The 13,440-nt window shown below is 37.5% G+C and overlaps 1 protein-coding gene across 1 annotated transcript; it reads right to left on the reverse strand.

The window, feature by feature from the left end:
• Positions 1 to 4,330: 4,330 nt before the first annotated feature.
• Positions 4,331 to 5,840, reverse strand: LOC137487696 (chemerin-like receptor 1). The gene is made up of 2 exons (XM_073923962.1): positions 5,778 to 5,840; positions 4,331 to 5,416 (listed from the first exon to the last, which is right to left on the reverse strand). Exons 1-2 carry the CDS (start codon positions 5,779 to 5,781, stop codon positions 4,470 to 4,472), a joined length of 951 nt encoding a protein of 316 aa, XP_073780063.1. The 5' UTR covers positions 5,782 to 5,840; the 3' UTR covers positions 4,331 to 4,469.
• Positions 5,841 to 13,440: the final 7,600 nt, after the last annotated feature.

The raw sequence follows: 13,440 nt of genomic DNA on the forward strand, positions 1-13,440 counted from the left end.
AGCTCCAGCTGAAAACTTTTTGTTTTTGTTTTTACTTTATAATTAAAGTTGTTGCACCTCTGCCAGTTCCTGGTGTAAAATTCTATTCAGTTCTTCTTCATTTCTATAGCGCATTTACATTGTAGATTGTGTCAAAGCAGCTTAACATAGAAGTTCTAGTAATTGAAACTGTCATTCCAGTTTTCAGAGTTGATGAGAAAGAGGATGAGAAAGACCACTATACATTGATATGGGTCAAGAAATGTATCTGTAACCTCCAAAACTTCAAAGAAAGGTAAAATGTAGCCGATGGATAAAACCCAGATGATGATGCAGATGATTCTGGCTTTACGCAGAGTTCTGTTATTTTGAGCCCAAACGGTCATCCATATGCGGAGGCATTAATCCACACTAATAACTACAAGAAACAAAACGCAATAGCAAACTGATTTAGAGATATTGTGATGGAGAAAAAGTAGTATTGTGCTGCTCATTCAACCTTAGGAAAACACCTGTGATTGAAGATAAAATGAAGATGAAGTCTGCAATCGCCAAATTCAGAAACCAAATGGAGTTGACGTTCGTCTTCATTCTGCAGCCGGTCAGAAATATGACCAGCCCATTACCAATGAGACCCACTATGATAGTGACAATGAAACGCAGATAAGAAAGATCATAAATCCCTTGTTCTGCACAGTGCTCTCATCTGTTGAGTTTCCAGTCACAGTTTCTAAATAAAGTAGAAAAAGATAAACAGAAGCACATTTAGGACTGCTTTAAAATGTTGTAATTGTTGTGCAAATTTATTTTTCATTTCCTTGAATGTAAAGTTTCTCACTAAGCAAATGCAAGTCTAAAAGACGTCTTTGTTGTACGTTTAAAAATGTCCACTGAGGAGCCAGAATGAAACTTTTTAGACGTCATTTTAGAGAACATATAAAAGACATCCATTGAGGAGCTAGAATAAATGTTTTTTTAGACATCTTTTTAGAGTTAAATAAAGATAAATAAATGTTTAAGATCAAGAGTGAGGAAATAGGGGTGAGGAAGCGGGAAAACTTTGGGACTGAGGACACACACATTTACAGTTATTTCGGTGTTATTCAGTTGTTTAAGTTAGTTGACTTCTTATAGACGTAATGACATTTCTACTGTACAAATTGTATATTCTGTTCCTTTTCTACCCCTAAACCATCATAGAAAACAGTCTACGTTTTTACATTTTCTAAATACCATGGATTTAAAATGCCATTTCCCTCATGGAAACCAAAAAAAATCCCCAAAGGTCAAAATGTACTGGTATTGCTATAATTTTGAGGACATACAGTATGGTGCTCACGAGGTCAAGAATACAAGGCACCCACCCACACACACACACACACACACACACACACACACACACACACACACACACACACACACACACACACACACACACACTCACACACACTAAGTTATTTAGAACAGGGGTTCTAACTGTGGTACCTGTACCACTAGTGGTACGTGGGCTTCCTTCTAGTGCAGTGGTCACCAAACTTGTTCCTGGAGGGCCGGTGTCCTGCAGATTTTAGCTCCAACCCTAATCAAACACACCTGAACAAGCTAATCAAGGTCTTACTAGGTAAACTTGAAACATCCAGGCAGGTGTGTTGAGGCAAGTTGGAGCTAAACCCTGCAGGGACATCGGCCCTCCAGGACCAGGATTGGTGACCCCTGTTCTAGTGGTACACGGAGGAATCAAATATGTCATATGTACATGCTGCATATATTTCAAAAAATATTTATATATCAATGTGAGGACATACAGCCTATATTTATGAGGTCCAAGCAACATCTCCAGGTTTTGATAAATATGCTATATGTTATTACTTTTCATTTTATAACAGCAGTCTTTTTTTTTACTTTTAAAGAACAGTAGCCTACCGTTTGTACCTTTTAAAACCAGATTTTAATTTAAACATTGATGTTTTATATTGTTATAAGCACAGTACAGTGTTAACGTTCAAAGTATTTGTATTGTTTAAAGTGGCTGATAATAATAAATATTCTTAATAATAGGAATTAATCTGCCATGTTTTTGAACGGTACAGAGCTGTAGCTTCTTTACTGGGCCTACTGCGCTACTATAATTCAATACTGCTTATTATGGTGGTATTTGGAGAGAGAATTGTTTTTGAGGTGGTACTTAGTAAAAAAAGTTTGAGATCCACTGATTTAGAAGGATTAGATTTTGCTAATTTCCTAATTAGTTGATCGAGCTTTTCCCCAATTTTGATAAAACTTCAGTAGAAGAAGACAAAAATGTCATTTAAATGTAATAACCTTGCATTTTCAGTTTATAGATTCTTTTTGTAAGAAGGACATCCCTTTAAGGGTCACTTGTTTTACAGAAAAACGTATATCTAACTTTTGCTCTTATTGCTCTTATTATTAGTTTAGAGTTTTTATTCTGAGAGTTTTTTATAAACATTTGCACAATAAATATACATTTCTCACACATGTTTTTGAGGTGTCAACGCAGTGGAAAGAGTCGAGTCTTGATCTTGGTCCGTCTTCTTGCTTTCGCTGACCGATAGTTGGTTTTAAACCAGACAGCAATTCTGCTACTGCATCTCTATAGGCTGATAAGTCTAAATATGGTCATAAGCAAATTTGATTGAATGATTAGAGATGTACAGTCTCATGAGTGGGCATTGAATCCACCGCAGAACATTTCCTGCCACACCAGGCTTTTCTTTTGCTCAAACATGAACAAACAATTTTAAAATAAACATTCAGGTGTTTTTAAGAAAGAATAGGACATATGTTGGCTATTTTCTACACATATTCTTTGGCACACAGTGGAGGATATTAGTGATGTTTATTAGAGAAATTACTGTGACATCTCCATTGAAACAGACTGGTTGCATTTTAAAGTTATTCCTGTCATTTTTTGCATTTATTTATGAGGCTAAAATACTGCATTTTAGTGACAATTTATCTGTTAAGCCTTTTTCATTGCAGAATGTGTTAAAGAAGCTTAACAGATGAAAAGAATAAAACAACCCAGGCTCATTCTGAAAACGTACCACTATATACATTTCTGGAGGCGCCAAGTACGTCCCAGGAGTTACTTCTTTTCTAGTTTTTGTTTTCGTCACTTGTTTTATTTTCTCAGCCTTCACTAGAGGCCACTGTCGACTGACTAATTGACTTACTGAAGGACTGACTGACCGATCGTCTGACTCACACTTCTTCCCTAAACCCAACCAATACCCAGCAGATACAGAACATCATAAGGCGGTGATACCAGGTTAGATTTAAGTTGACTCAGTCTAAGGACAATGTTATTTTGACGTCCAATAACGGTGTAAAATGACATTAATATTTTGTTGATTTTAGGTTGAGTTGGAAAGTGACCAAATTCCAACACTAATATCATCACTAATATCCTCCACTGTGTGCCAAAGAATATGTGTAGAAAATATCCAACATATGTCCTATTCTTTCTTATAAACACCTGAATGTTCATTTTAAAATTGTTTGTTCATGTTTGAGCAAAAGAAAAGCCTGGTGTGGCAGGAAATGTTCTGCGGTGGATTCAATGCCCACTCATGATACTGTGCATCTCTAACCATTTCATCAAGTTTGCTAATGACCATATTTAGACTTATCAGCCTATAGAAATGCAGTAGCAGAATTGCTGTCTGGTTTAAAACCAACTATCGGTCAGCGAAAGCAAGAAGACGGACCAAGATCAAGACTCGACTCTTTCCACTGCGTTGACACCTCAAAAACATGTGTAAGAAATGTATATTTATTATGCAAATATTTATAGAAAACTCTCAGAATAAAAACTCTAAACTTTTTAAGATACAGTCAATACAGACATATAAGACAAAATCAATCATATAAATAAGAGCAAAAGTTAGATATACGTTTTTCTGTAAAAGAAGTGACCCTTACATGGTTGTCCTTCTTACAAAATGAATCTATATACAAACATACAGTTGAAGTCAGAATTATTAGCCCCTCTGAATTATTAGCACCCCTGTTTATTTACACCAGCACCGGACACTTTAAAATAACTTTGATGATTTAGCTGATATCATAGAAAAATCCTTAACTGGTCAGTAATGGTCATCTGATAAATAAAGTGTTAGTGCTGATAACAGACAACAGAAAATGAATTATTTATGTACACAGCAATGCTTTTAATAAAAAAAAATAGATGAACAGGTCAACGACACAAACATCAATGAAGACAGACTGAGACTTAAATACACACACTGAACTAAACAATGAAATCAGCCCTAAGTGAATATACAGACACTGAAAACAAGAACACAAAACTAAACCAAGCACAAAACCTGGATTTATAAAACTTTAATTTACAAGAGATGTCTTAGACAGAAAATTATGATGAATGCAGATGACAGTTACTGTTCAACTGTGATAATTATATGCAGTATTAACAATGAAGGCAAAACTTTTTCCTCCAAATTTTTTTTTTACATTTCTAGCAATTCAAGTGTGATTTGTTCATTTTGTGTCTGTCTCCTTCCTTTATTGTCCAGATGATCTTCAGCAAACGCCGTTACCAGCACCAGCACCAGAGACTGTTTCAGCTTCTTCTTATAATCATCACACATGAACACATAGAGAAATGGGTTCAGACTGCTGTTAAGATTAATCAGGTAGAGAGCAAAAGCAAATAGCACCCAAAATTGATCAGTGAGAGTCCAATTATTATTTTCTGCTCTTACCATCCAAAAATAGCAAACATACTGTGGAAATGAACAGATGAAGAAAGTCAGGATTACAGTTATAATGAGTCTGTATGACCTGAGCTGCTTCCTCTTTTTGAGGTGATTGATTTTTACTCCAATAGCGATGTATGAAGATGCAATGATCAGGAAGGGGATGAGAAAGACCACTATAAATCCATAAGTCACAAGAATTGTACCTGTAATCTCAAAAACTTTAAAGTAGGGTAAAATGTAGCCGATGGATGAAACCCAGATGATGATGCAGATGATTCTGGCTTTACGCAGAGTTCTGTTATTTTGAGCCCAAGCGGTCATCCATGTGCACAAACATCGATCCAGACTGATAACTACAAGAGACCAAACGCTAGCAAACACATTTTGTGCTGTTGTGATGAAGAGAAAGTCGCCTGTGAAGACACTGTGCTGATTGCTCACGGTTAAGGAAAAATTTGTGATTGAAAGTAAAAAGAAGATGAAGTCTGCAATCGCCAAATTCAGAAACCAAGTGGAGTTGACAGTCATCTTCATTCTGCAGCCGGCCAGAAATATGACCAGACCATTTCCAATTAGACCCACTACAAAGGTTACAGAGAAAATACAGACAAAAAAAATCTCAAATCCCTTGTCCTCCACAGTGCTCTTGTCTGTTGAGTTTCCAGTCACATTTTTAAGCCCAAAACTGCTGTTTTCTAAACAAAGAAGCACAGAAAGGACTGTCAGTGTGTCATTGTGCTGCAAAATTCTGAGCTATTAGCTATTAGAGTATATCTGATCATGCTCCTCTCAAACATTTTAATAAAACCTCATTAGAATAAAACCAATAATTAGTCTTTTATATTGAATAACTTTGCATTTGCAGTGTGTGGATTCATTAGAAGCAAATATTTGTATGAAAATACATTTGTTTGAGAAAGTAAATGTGTATCTTGTGCTTAATTATATGGATTATATATTACCTCTGTGCATTGTCTGTGTTATAAACAATCTTGTATTTATATTCTGAAAGTTTTTATAAACATATAATATGCATAATAGATATTAATTTCTTACCCATGTTTTGAGGTGTCAATGCTGTGGAAAGAGTCGAGTCTTGATCTTGTTCCGTCTTCTTGCGTGTGCTGACCGATAGTTGGTTTTATACCACAGCAAACCCTGGTACATCCCTATTGACTGCTTAGACTAAATATGGTCATTAGCAAATATCTGCTGTTGGGTAATGCATAATTTAGCATGCCAGTTCTTTAATGTTGCTGACCACTTCAGCACTCTGATTAAGGAGTAGGAGTCAGGAGATATTTTCCACCTCTTACTGGGAGCAAGTCATTTTCTGTGATGAACAATAAGTATAAGTACATAATAAAATGTCAAACGTAAAAAATATTTATGTACTGAAACAATAAATATCCCGTTGCAAACAATAGTGTTTACAGCTCTCTTAAAAGTGCAGTCAGCAGAATAATCTATGCTGGGTGTAAACAGAATATAAATGGACATAAATGACTAAAGCTGCATTATATAAAAGACGTGTGACAGCATAAGGCATAACAAATGTGGAATATATGACACTGAATCATAATCAAACACAAACAAGATGCCAACGATGACATTGGGATTAGTCACGATGCTGATGCTAGAACTTTTACTTTTGTTTTACACAGAAATCAAATTGCGTGGCCGATCTTGGGCCATTAACAACATACATACAGATCAAACATACAAGGGTAATTATAAACATGCCGTCAAGGAACAAACTTACTTGCCAATAACAGATTACTTTACCCGCACCTCACAATGCCTCACGGATGGAAACTGCGTCTCACTCAGAAGACTCAACATATACCACTTCTCATATTTAGGCTGTTTCTCCATACGCATTCTTCAGTGGTCTTGCATCCTCGTGTTCTAGTGTAATGTCATCATCAGCTGCCAAAGTTCAGTTCCAATCAGGCCCGGCCCTGTACATTTGGGGTCTCTAAGCAGAATAATTTTGGGGCCCTACCTTGCTCTAAATAGCGGAGTATTGCTATTGAAATCCGGCCCACAATGATTTTATTGCTTATTAAATGCAATCAATAAAACAGAAAAGTTAAGCTTGATTTCTTCTACTTAACTTTCTGAATGACTTGGACATTTTAAAACAGCGCTGCTTTTGTCAACTAGCAGCTTCAAAAATGAAGACTTAAACAATTTTTTATAAAGGGAACAGTGATTCCTGCTTTGCGCAATTCTTCAACTACGGACACTTTTAGCCTTGTGTAGTTGAGCAAAAAGTACTTGTTCACAATTAATGTAGCATAGCCTCATAAGATTAAACAATTTGCCTAGTTTCAAGTTCTGTAAGAGGACAAACTTAGATATGAAGATAAATTGTCAATATTTGACATTTTTGCCATCGTGAACTGAACAAATGTCATTTCCACCACATCTCAATACACATCTTTTATTTCAAAATGAAATAAATTTTGGCAGTCAAACATTGTCTGAGATCATTTTTGTGTCTAGTTTAACCAATCTTTACACTTATCTTATACAATAATCATACATTTGTCAATGAAATAAATAAGTCCCTCAGGACCGAATGCTGAATTGTACACCTGACACACTCTAAAATTGAATATTAATTTGGTTACGAGCTTATTAGAAAATAAATACATTGAATTTGTATATTAAACAGAGCATGATCTCATATATTGTAAATACATTTTTAATGTTTGATAAGAACTTTTGAAATATTTTTAAAAAATTTGTGTGGTGATGGAAATGACAAAGCAGTGGTGGAAATGACAGGGTGTGGTGGAAATGACAATGAATCAGTGTTGATTACGGATGTAACGGTATTGTAAATACCGTCATACCGCAATATTAATTTTTTTCGATATTACCGAAGTCGCATGACTCGGTAAAACTATAGGTCTTCTGAGAAAATTTGCTCAGGCGAATGAAGCGAACGGGAGGTAGCGAAAACTACAATTCCCATCATCCCTTGCGGTCTGTTGTCGCTACAGATCCAGTAATGCGGAAATGGAGTGTGCTGCTAGAAGCGGGGATCAAAAAGAGCTGTAAGCCCCGTTTACACTAGTGCGTTTTAGTTTTAAAACGGCGTTGTAGAATGAAAACGATCCGCGTCCACACTCGCGTTTTACCCAGCGTTTCTGAACAGCTCTCCGTCCAGACCAAAACGCTGAAAACGCACATCACGTGACCACAGACACTCTCGGGCAAGCGCTCCAGCATTTTTACCCAGATGAGAGCTCTGCTTGTCGGACTGCTCATCAAGCATCTCCCGCTGGATCTAATCTCACTATATTTGCTAAACGTGATATTTCATTCATGTTGTTGTCTTTATCTAACGACATAGGCCAATTCCCTGACTTTGGTCATTGGAATCTATTAAGTTACTTGTTCACGGGTAACATGTTTTGGTTAAGCGCAAAGATAAGTTAATGATTAATCCAGGTACATTGACTGATCGCTTGCCTTTATTTCCTACAATGTATAAACTTATTGTATGTTATACTTTTATAATTGTCGATTATTAAAACTGATATTCAGCAAAAGAGAGGGTGCGTTTCGTATTTTCACTGAAATTGAAAGGAGGCAGTTGTTATCGGCTCCGTTTTGTTATAAATATCCACACAGTGAAGATGACGCTCATATATGCAGCACGGCGCCTCAACATTTCTGCTGTCTGTTAAGTTTTCTAATATTAAAAAGGAAATATGCAGTTCCTTAAATCATGTTTACATTTTATTGTTGAGAAAGTGAAACAACGTAGCCAAGGTGATGTGAATGAAGTTATAAAGTACACTGTTCCCTTTGAAGATTTACGCGTGTCCTCGGTATGTTTTCCATATCAAACTGAGAAGGGGGAGACTGCAGCCTTGATCAAACTTGCGAAGTCTGAACTTACAAGAAGAGGATGCGAGACTGAACTGTGTGTGTTAGGCTACTTAATATTCAGGAAAAGCCCCAATCAGATAGGCGAACGTTTGCAGAATGAAAACGGCCTCTCCAGCGTTTTCGAAACGCTCCGTTTTCGGCGCTCGAGAAATAAGTCATATAAGTCATATCTCTCTTGTCCCAGAAACCTCAGTCCCAAATGAGAGGTTTTTTTTCTGTTGCAGGGGACAATGTAAATGCCCAGAGATCCCAGCTTTTACCAGATTATAGTTATATGATAATTTTCCTTTAAACCCATCTCTATCTAAGTGAGTGAGTGATTAAATGTTGAATGTGATGAGTTTTCAACAACAATACTAAATTAAAAACTTTATTTTTTTTACATGGTTTAATATTTTTTTTGTTATTAAAATTGAAGTTCCTGTTTCAAAGCTTACAGATAGATGGCTAATTTGTATGTCATTGACACTTTTGGCACTTTTTTGGAGTATTTTCATAAGTTTTGTTTTTTCCTGTAAATGATTCAATAAATACCGTACCGTGACATTCATACCGAGGTATTACTGTACCGTGAAATTCTGATACCGTTACATCCCTAGTGTTGATGTAGAAAAACCTTAGATATTTATTAAAATAAAATATTAAACTCTTAAACTCACATTTATTAAACTCAATTTATAAAATTACTAAGCATAACCACACGTTTTGCATGTGTAAAGCTGACATTTATCTTAAAAACTGATTTGTCTAACAGACGAATAGTAACAGTGTATACTATAAATAACTGATTATTATTCAAATCTTATATAAATGATAAAATAAAAATACACATCTACAGGGGTTAGGTGGGCAACCCTGTTCCTGAAGAGCCACATTCCTGCAGATTTCAGTGGCAACATCGAGTGTCTGCTGGACAGTCCTTTGCTGACACGGAAGTTACAGGTACAGCCTCAATTTCACTGCGATTGAGAAAATGAAGGTAAACACCATTTCTCTCACTGTTGCCCTTTGACTTGTGAAGGTGACATTTCCTCTCCTCTCGGCTGTAATAGCTTTATTCGTGGATCCATAGCATAGCGAGTTTTTCTCCGTGTTTATCATTGATCAGCTGTGATCGCCTCTAAACTTTATCAGTGTCACTCATTGGCGAACAGCGCCAGCCGTTAGAACCAATCGCAGCCCTTTCCGTCGAGCGCAGTTTATGCATTGAGACATTATGGAAGACCGTTGGGGCCAATTGTATGTTACGAACTCTTTAAAAAAAAAAAAAAACTGCGAAGAAACAAGACACAGAGGAACATTAACACCTCACTGCCAACTAGCTTTTTGGAAGTGCAATTGCAGAGCAACTGAATTCACTCGATAAAGCGAGCAGGACATTCACTTTTGTTTATTTGCTTTAAATTCTCATGTTGTTATGTACATGCTCAAGTTTTTTAGAGTACAGTTCCGACTGTTTGTATTAAATGACAACTTGTATTACAAATAATACATATAAATAAGTCTATGCATACTTTTTCTTGTGCTATGAAGTAAAATATAATCGTCTATGGAAAGCATCGTGAATGCACCCTGACATACCATAGTATCGGGTTGAACCAATTCGATGGCATAATCGTAACATAATCGTGAATATGCTGTTTCAATGAACCAAGCTGTTACAGGTACATAGTCAGCCTAACATGTAAGTCCAATACATACATTTTAAGTTTCAAATGTTTCCTTTCATTTCAAGTAATAATCATCCTGTGTTGTCTTTGAAGCTACTGGTGGTGGTCCAGTTGGATTTTATGGCACTTCGCATGACATGACATCTCGGCTTACCAGTTTCTATGGTTAATCGGGTTCTTGCATATAGCTAGGTCTATTGCGGCCTCTTTAATCTTGGCATATCATTGCCTTTCATCTGCACTTTAATGTGACCCTTTATAGTAGCACTTTTTCATGGACGTAACTGTTCAATATTGCAATTTTGGTATCATCAAAATTTAACCTTACCTTACAAAAACATAATTCGATTAATTTATGTTTTATCGTATATAATTTGATTAAGCGCTTCAAATGATCACTAGATGCTACAAACTGAATATTGTTTACAACTTTATTACCTGTTACTCACAGCATATGAAGGTTCTGTTCACTAAAGTAGACTTGTGCGCGTCTATCATTAAGTTGGGCGTGCGCCCGCACAGTCAGCAGCTCACGTCACGTATGATTTCCCTGCCGCGAATACAAAAAGGAAATTTTTTTTGATGAATCTTACCTTTTATAAATGCAGTATGTGACTTTTTTAACTTAATTTCACAAGTTCACACTTGCATTCGTTTAAGTATAAAGCATATTTGGCGTTCTGTCCGGGGGGAGGGCTCTGAGCTCGAGGAGACACCCCAACTCGAGTTATTCCCCTTATCAGGAAACAAAGAGGAGTTGGGATCTGAGCGAAGTATCTAGCACGGCCCAGAACGCTCCCCTAAAAACGCTATTTGGTTACAGGACAGCAGCCAGACAATGTGCAAGCCCCCCAAAATTTGCTGATCTTAAAAATTTGGAGGGGTGCTGTTGAGTTATAAGGTATGTGTTTCGGGAGGAAGCATTTGCTGTGTTGATAGTGGTGCATGATGAATGTCTCCAGCAAGATTGTCTGCTCCCACGGGAGACGGGCGTCTTCAGTAGGAGCGGTCACTGCATTAGCAATGGTGTGTGTTAAAGTATGCATCCCCGTAATAGCTGTCACTGTGCTGACAGTGGTGTATGATGAGGTATGCGTCCCTTATAGGAGTGGTCACTGCGCTTGCAGTGGTGTATAATAATAAGGTGTACGTCTCCCGTAGGAGCAGTCACTGCACTTGCAGTGGTGCATAATTATGAGGTGTACATCTCCCGTAGGAGTGGTCACTGTACTAACAGTGGTGCATAATAATAAGGTGTGTGTCTCCTGTATGAGGTATGAGTGGTCACTGCCCCAGCGGCTGTGTGTAATAAGGTGTGCGTCTCCCGTAGGATCAGTCACTGCACTTGCAGTGGTGCATAGTTATGAGGTGTACGTCTCCCGTAGGAGCGGTCACTGTACTAACAGTGGTGCATAATAATAAGGTGTGTGTCTCCTGTATGAGTAATAATTTGGCATCGTACGATGTCTAATATGAAACATCATGATGAACGATGGCATCGTCCTCATTGGTGGCGGTGAATTAAATATGAATAATTAATTAATCCATTAATTAATTAATTTGCATGGTCTCCACGCGTTCACGTGGGTTTCCTCCGGGTGCTTCGGTTTCCTTAGTCCAAAGACATGTGGTACAGGTGATTTGGGTAGGGTAAATTGTCCACAGTGTATGAGTGTGAATGAGTGCGTATGAATGTTTCCCAGAGATGGGTTGCAGCTGGAAGGACATTCGCTGCGTTACACATGTGCTGGATAAGTTGGCGGTTCATTCCACTGTGGCAACCCCAGATTAATAAAGAGACTAAGCTGAAAAGAAAATGATTGAATGAATGTTTGCTGTAATGAATAAACTTTTCAAGTAAAGTTCCTAAGAGTTACAGCAGCCCAAAAGAAAATTTATATTAAGAGGTTCAGGGCTATGAGCCTTACTAAAGCAAAAACTTTTGTCCATGATGGTGACTTTAGTCTATGTGGCCCACATGTTTAAAGATAACTAAGCCACATTTCTTTGGGCCGCTATAGGCTCACAGCCACATTAGCAAGAGTTAACAGTGCCAAATATTTGCCAAAAGCGGCCCACATTTGCAATAGTATCTGGATGCAGCCTTTATGATGCAAGCTGAGATTGCATCACTCAGGGATGCAATGTCAGACACAATGCACTCAGTGGAGCTAGTGACGTCACTGTGACGGGTAGCGTTAGGGGTGGGGTTAGGTGAGCCTTTTAAAAAGCATTGGATGCAGTACAGATTCCACTGCACCAGGTCTGCAACCATATCTTGTCTGGGCCACTATAGGCTCAAATCCACATTAGCCATAGCTTACTGTGCTGAATATTCGCCATAAGTGGCCCACATTTGTTTTAAGATAACTGGGCCACATTTTCCATATCTTGTCTGGGCCACTATAGGCTAACGGCTGCATTATCCAGAGCTTACTGTGCCGACTATTTGCCAAAAGTGGCACACATATGTCTTCAGATAACTGAACCACATTTGCACTTACATGTGTGAGCCACTTTAGGTTTAGACCCAGATTACCCTTAAATGACTATAGTTGCGTCCCAAATGGCACACTATACACTTATGCACTATGCACTTATGCACTTAAACACTCAACAGTATAGTATATGTATGTAGTGTCATCCCAAATGGCACACTAATGTTTTTTTAATAAACGGAAATTCAAACCGTTTCCCTAATGACGTTTGACAGTCGCAAAAACAGTGAAATAAACGACCGAATTATCAAATGATACCTGCCTTTAGTATAACTGCATTCACTATTGGGAGGCGCTATAATCACTCTCATAGGAGAATTTTGCTTTCACCATCCAAAATAAATAGTTATCCAACATTTGCTAAATATTTAAGTAGACCGGCGGTCGTTGAGTGCATGAAGTGTCTATCTTTACACACTTCATTTTATCTGCTGAATGAGTGTATCATCCGGGTAAGTAAAGTGCACTTAATATTTTTAAAGTTTTCAGTGTAAATGCACTACTTACAGTATCTATACTACAAAATGGCGTAGAATAGTGCATAAGTATGCGATTTGGGATGCAGCTTATGCCACATTTTGCCAACTGTGGTGCACATTTGTCCTCCATCATTTGGGACAAATTTATCATTTTCCACACGGGCCA

This window comes from Danio rerio, chromosome 15 (genome assembly GCF_049306965.1).
Source record: "Danio rerio strain Tuebingen ecotype United States chromosome 15, GRCz12tu, whole genome shotgun sequence".
In the NCBI taxonomy this organism is placed as follows: Eukaryota; Metazoa; Chordata; class Actinopteri; order Cypriniformes; family Danionidae; genus Danio; species Danio rerio.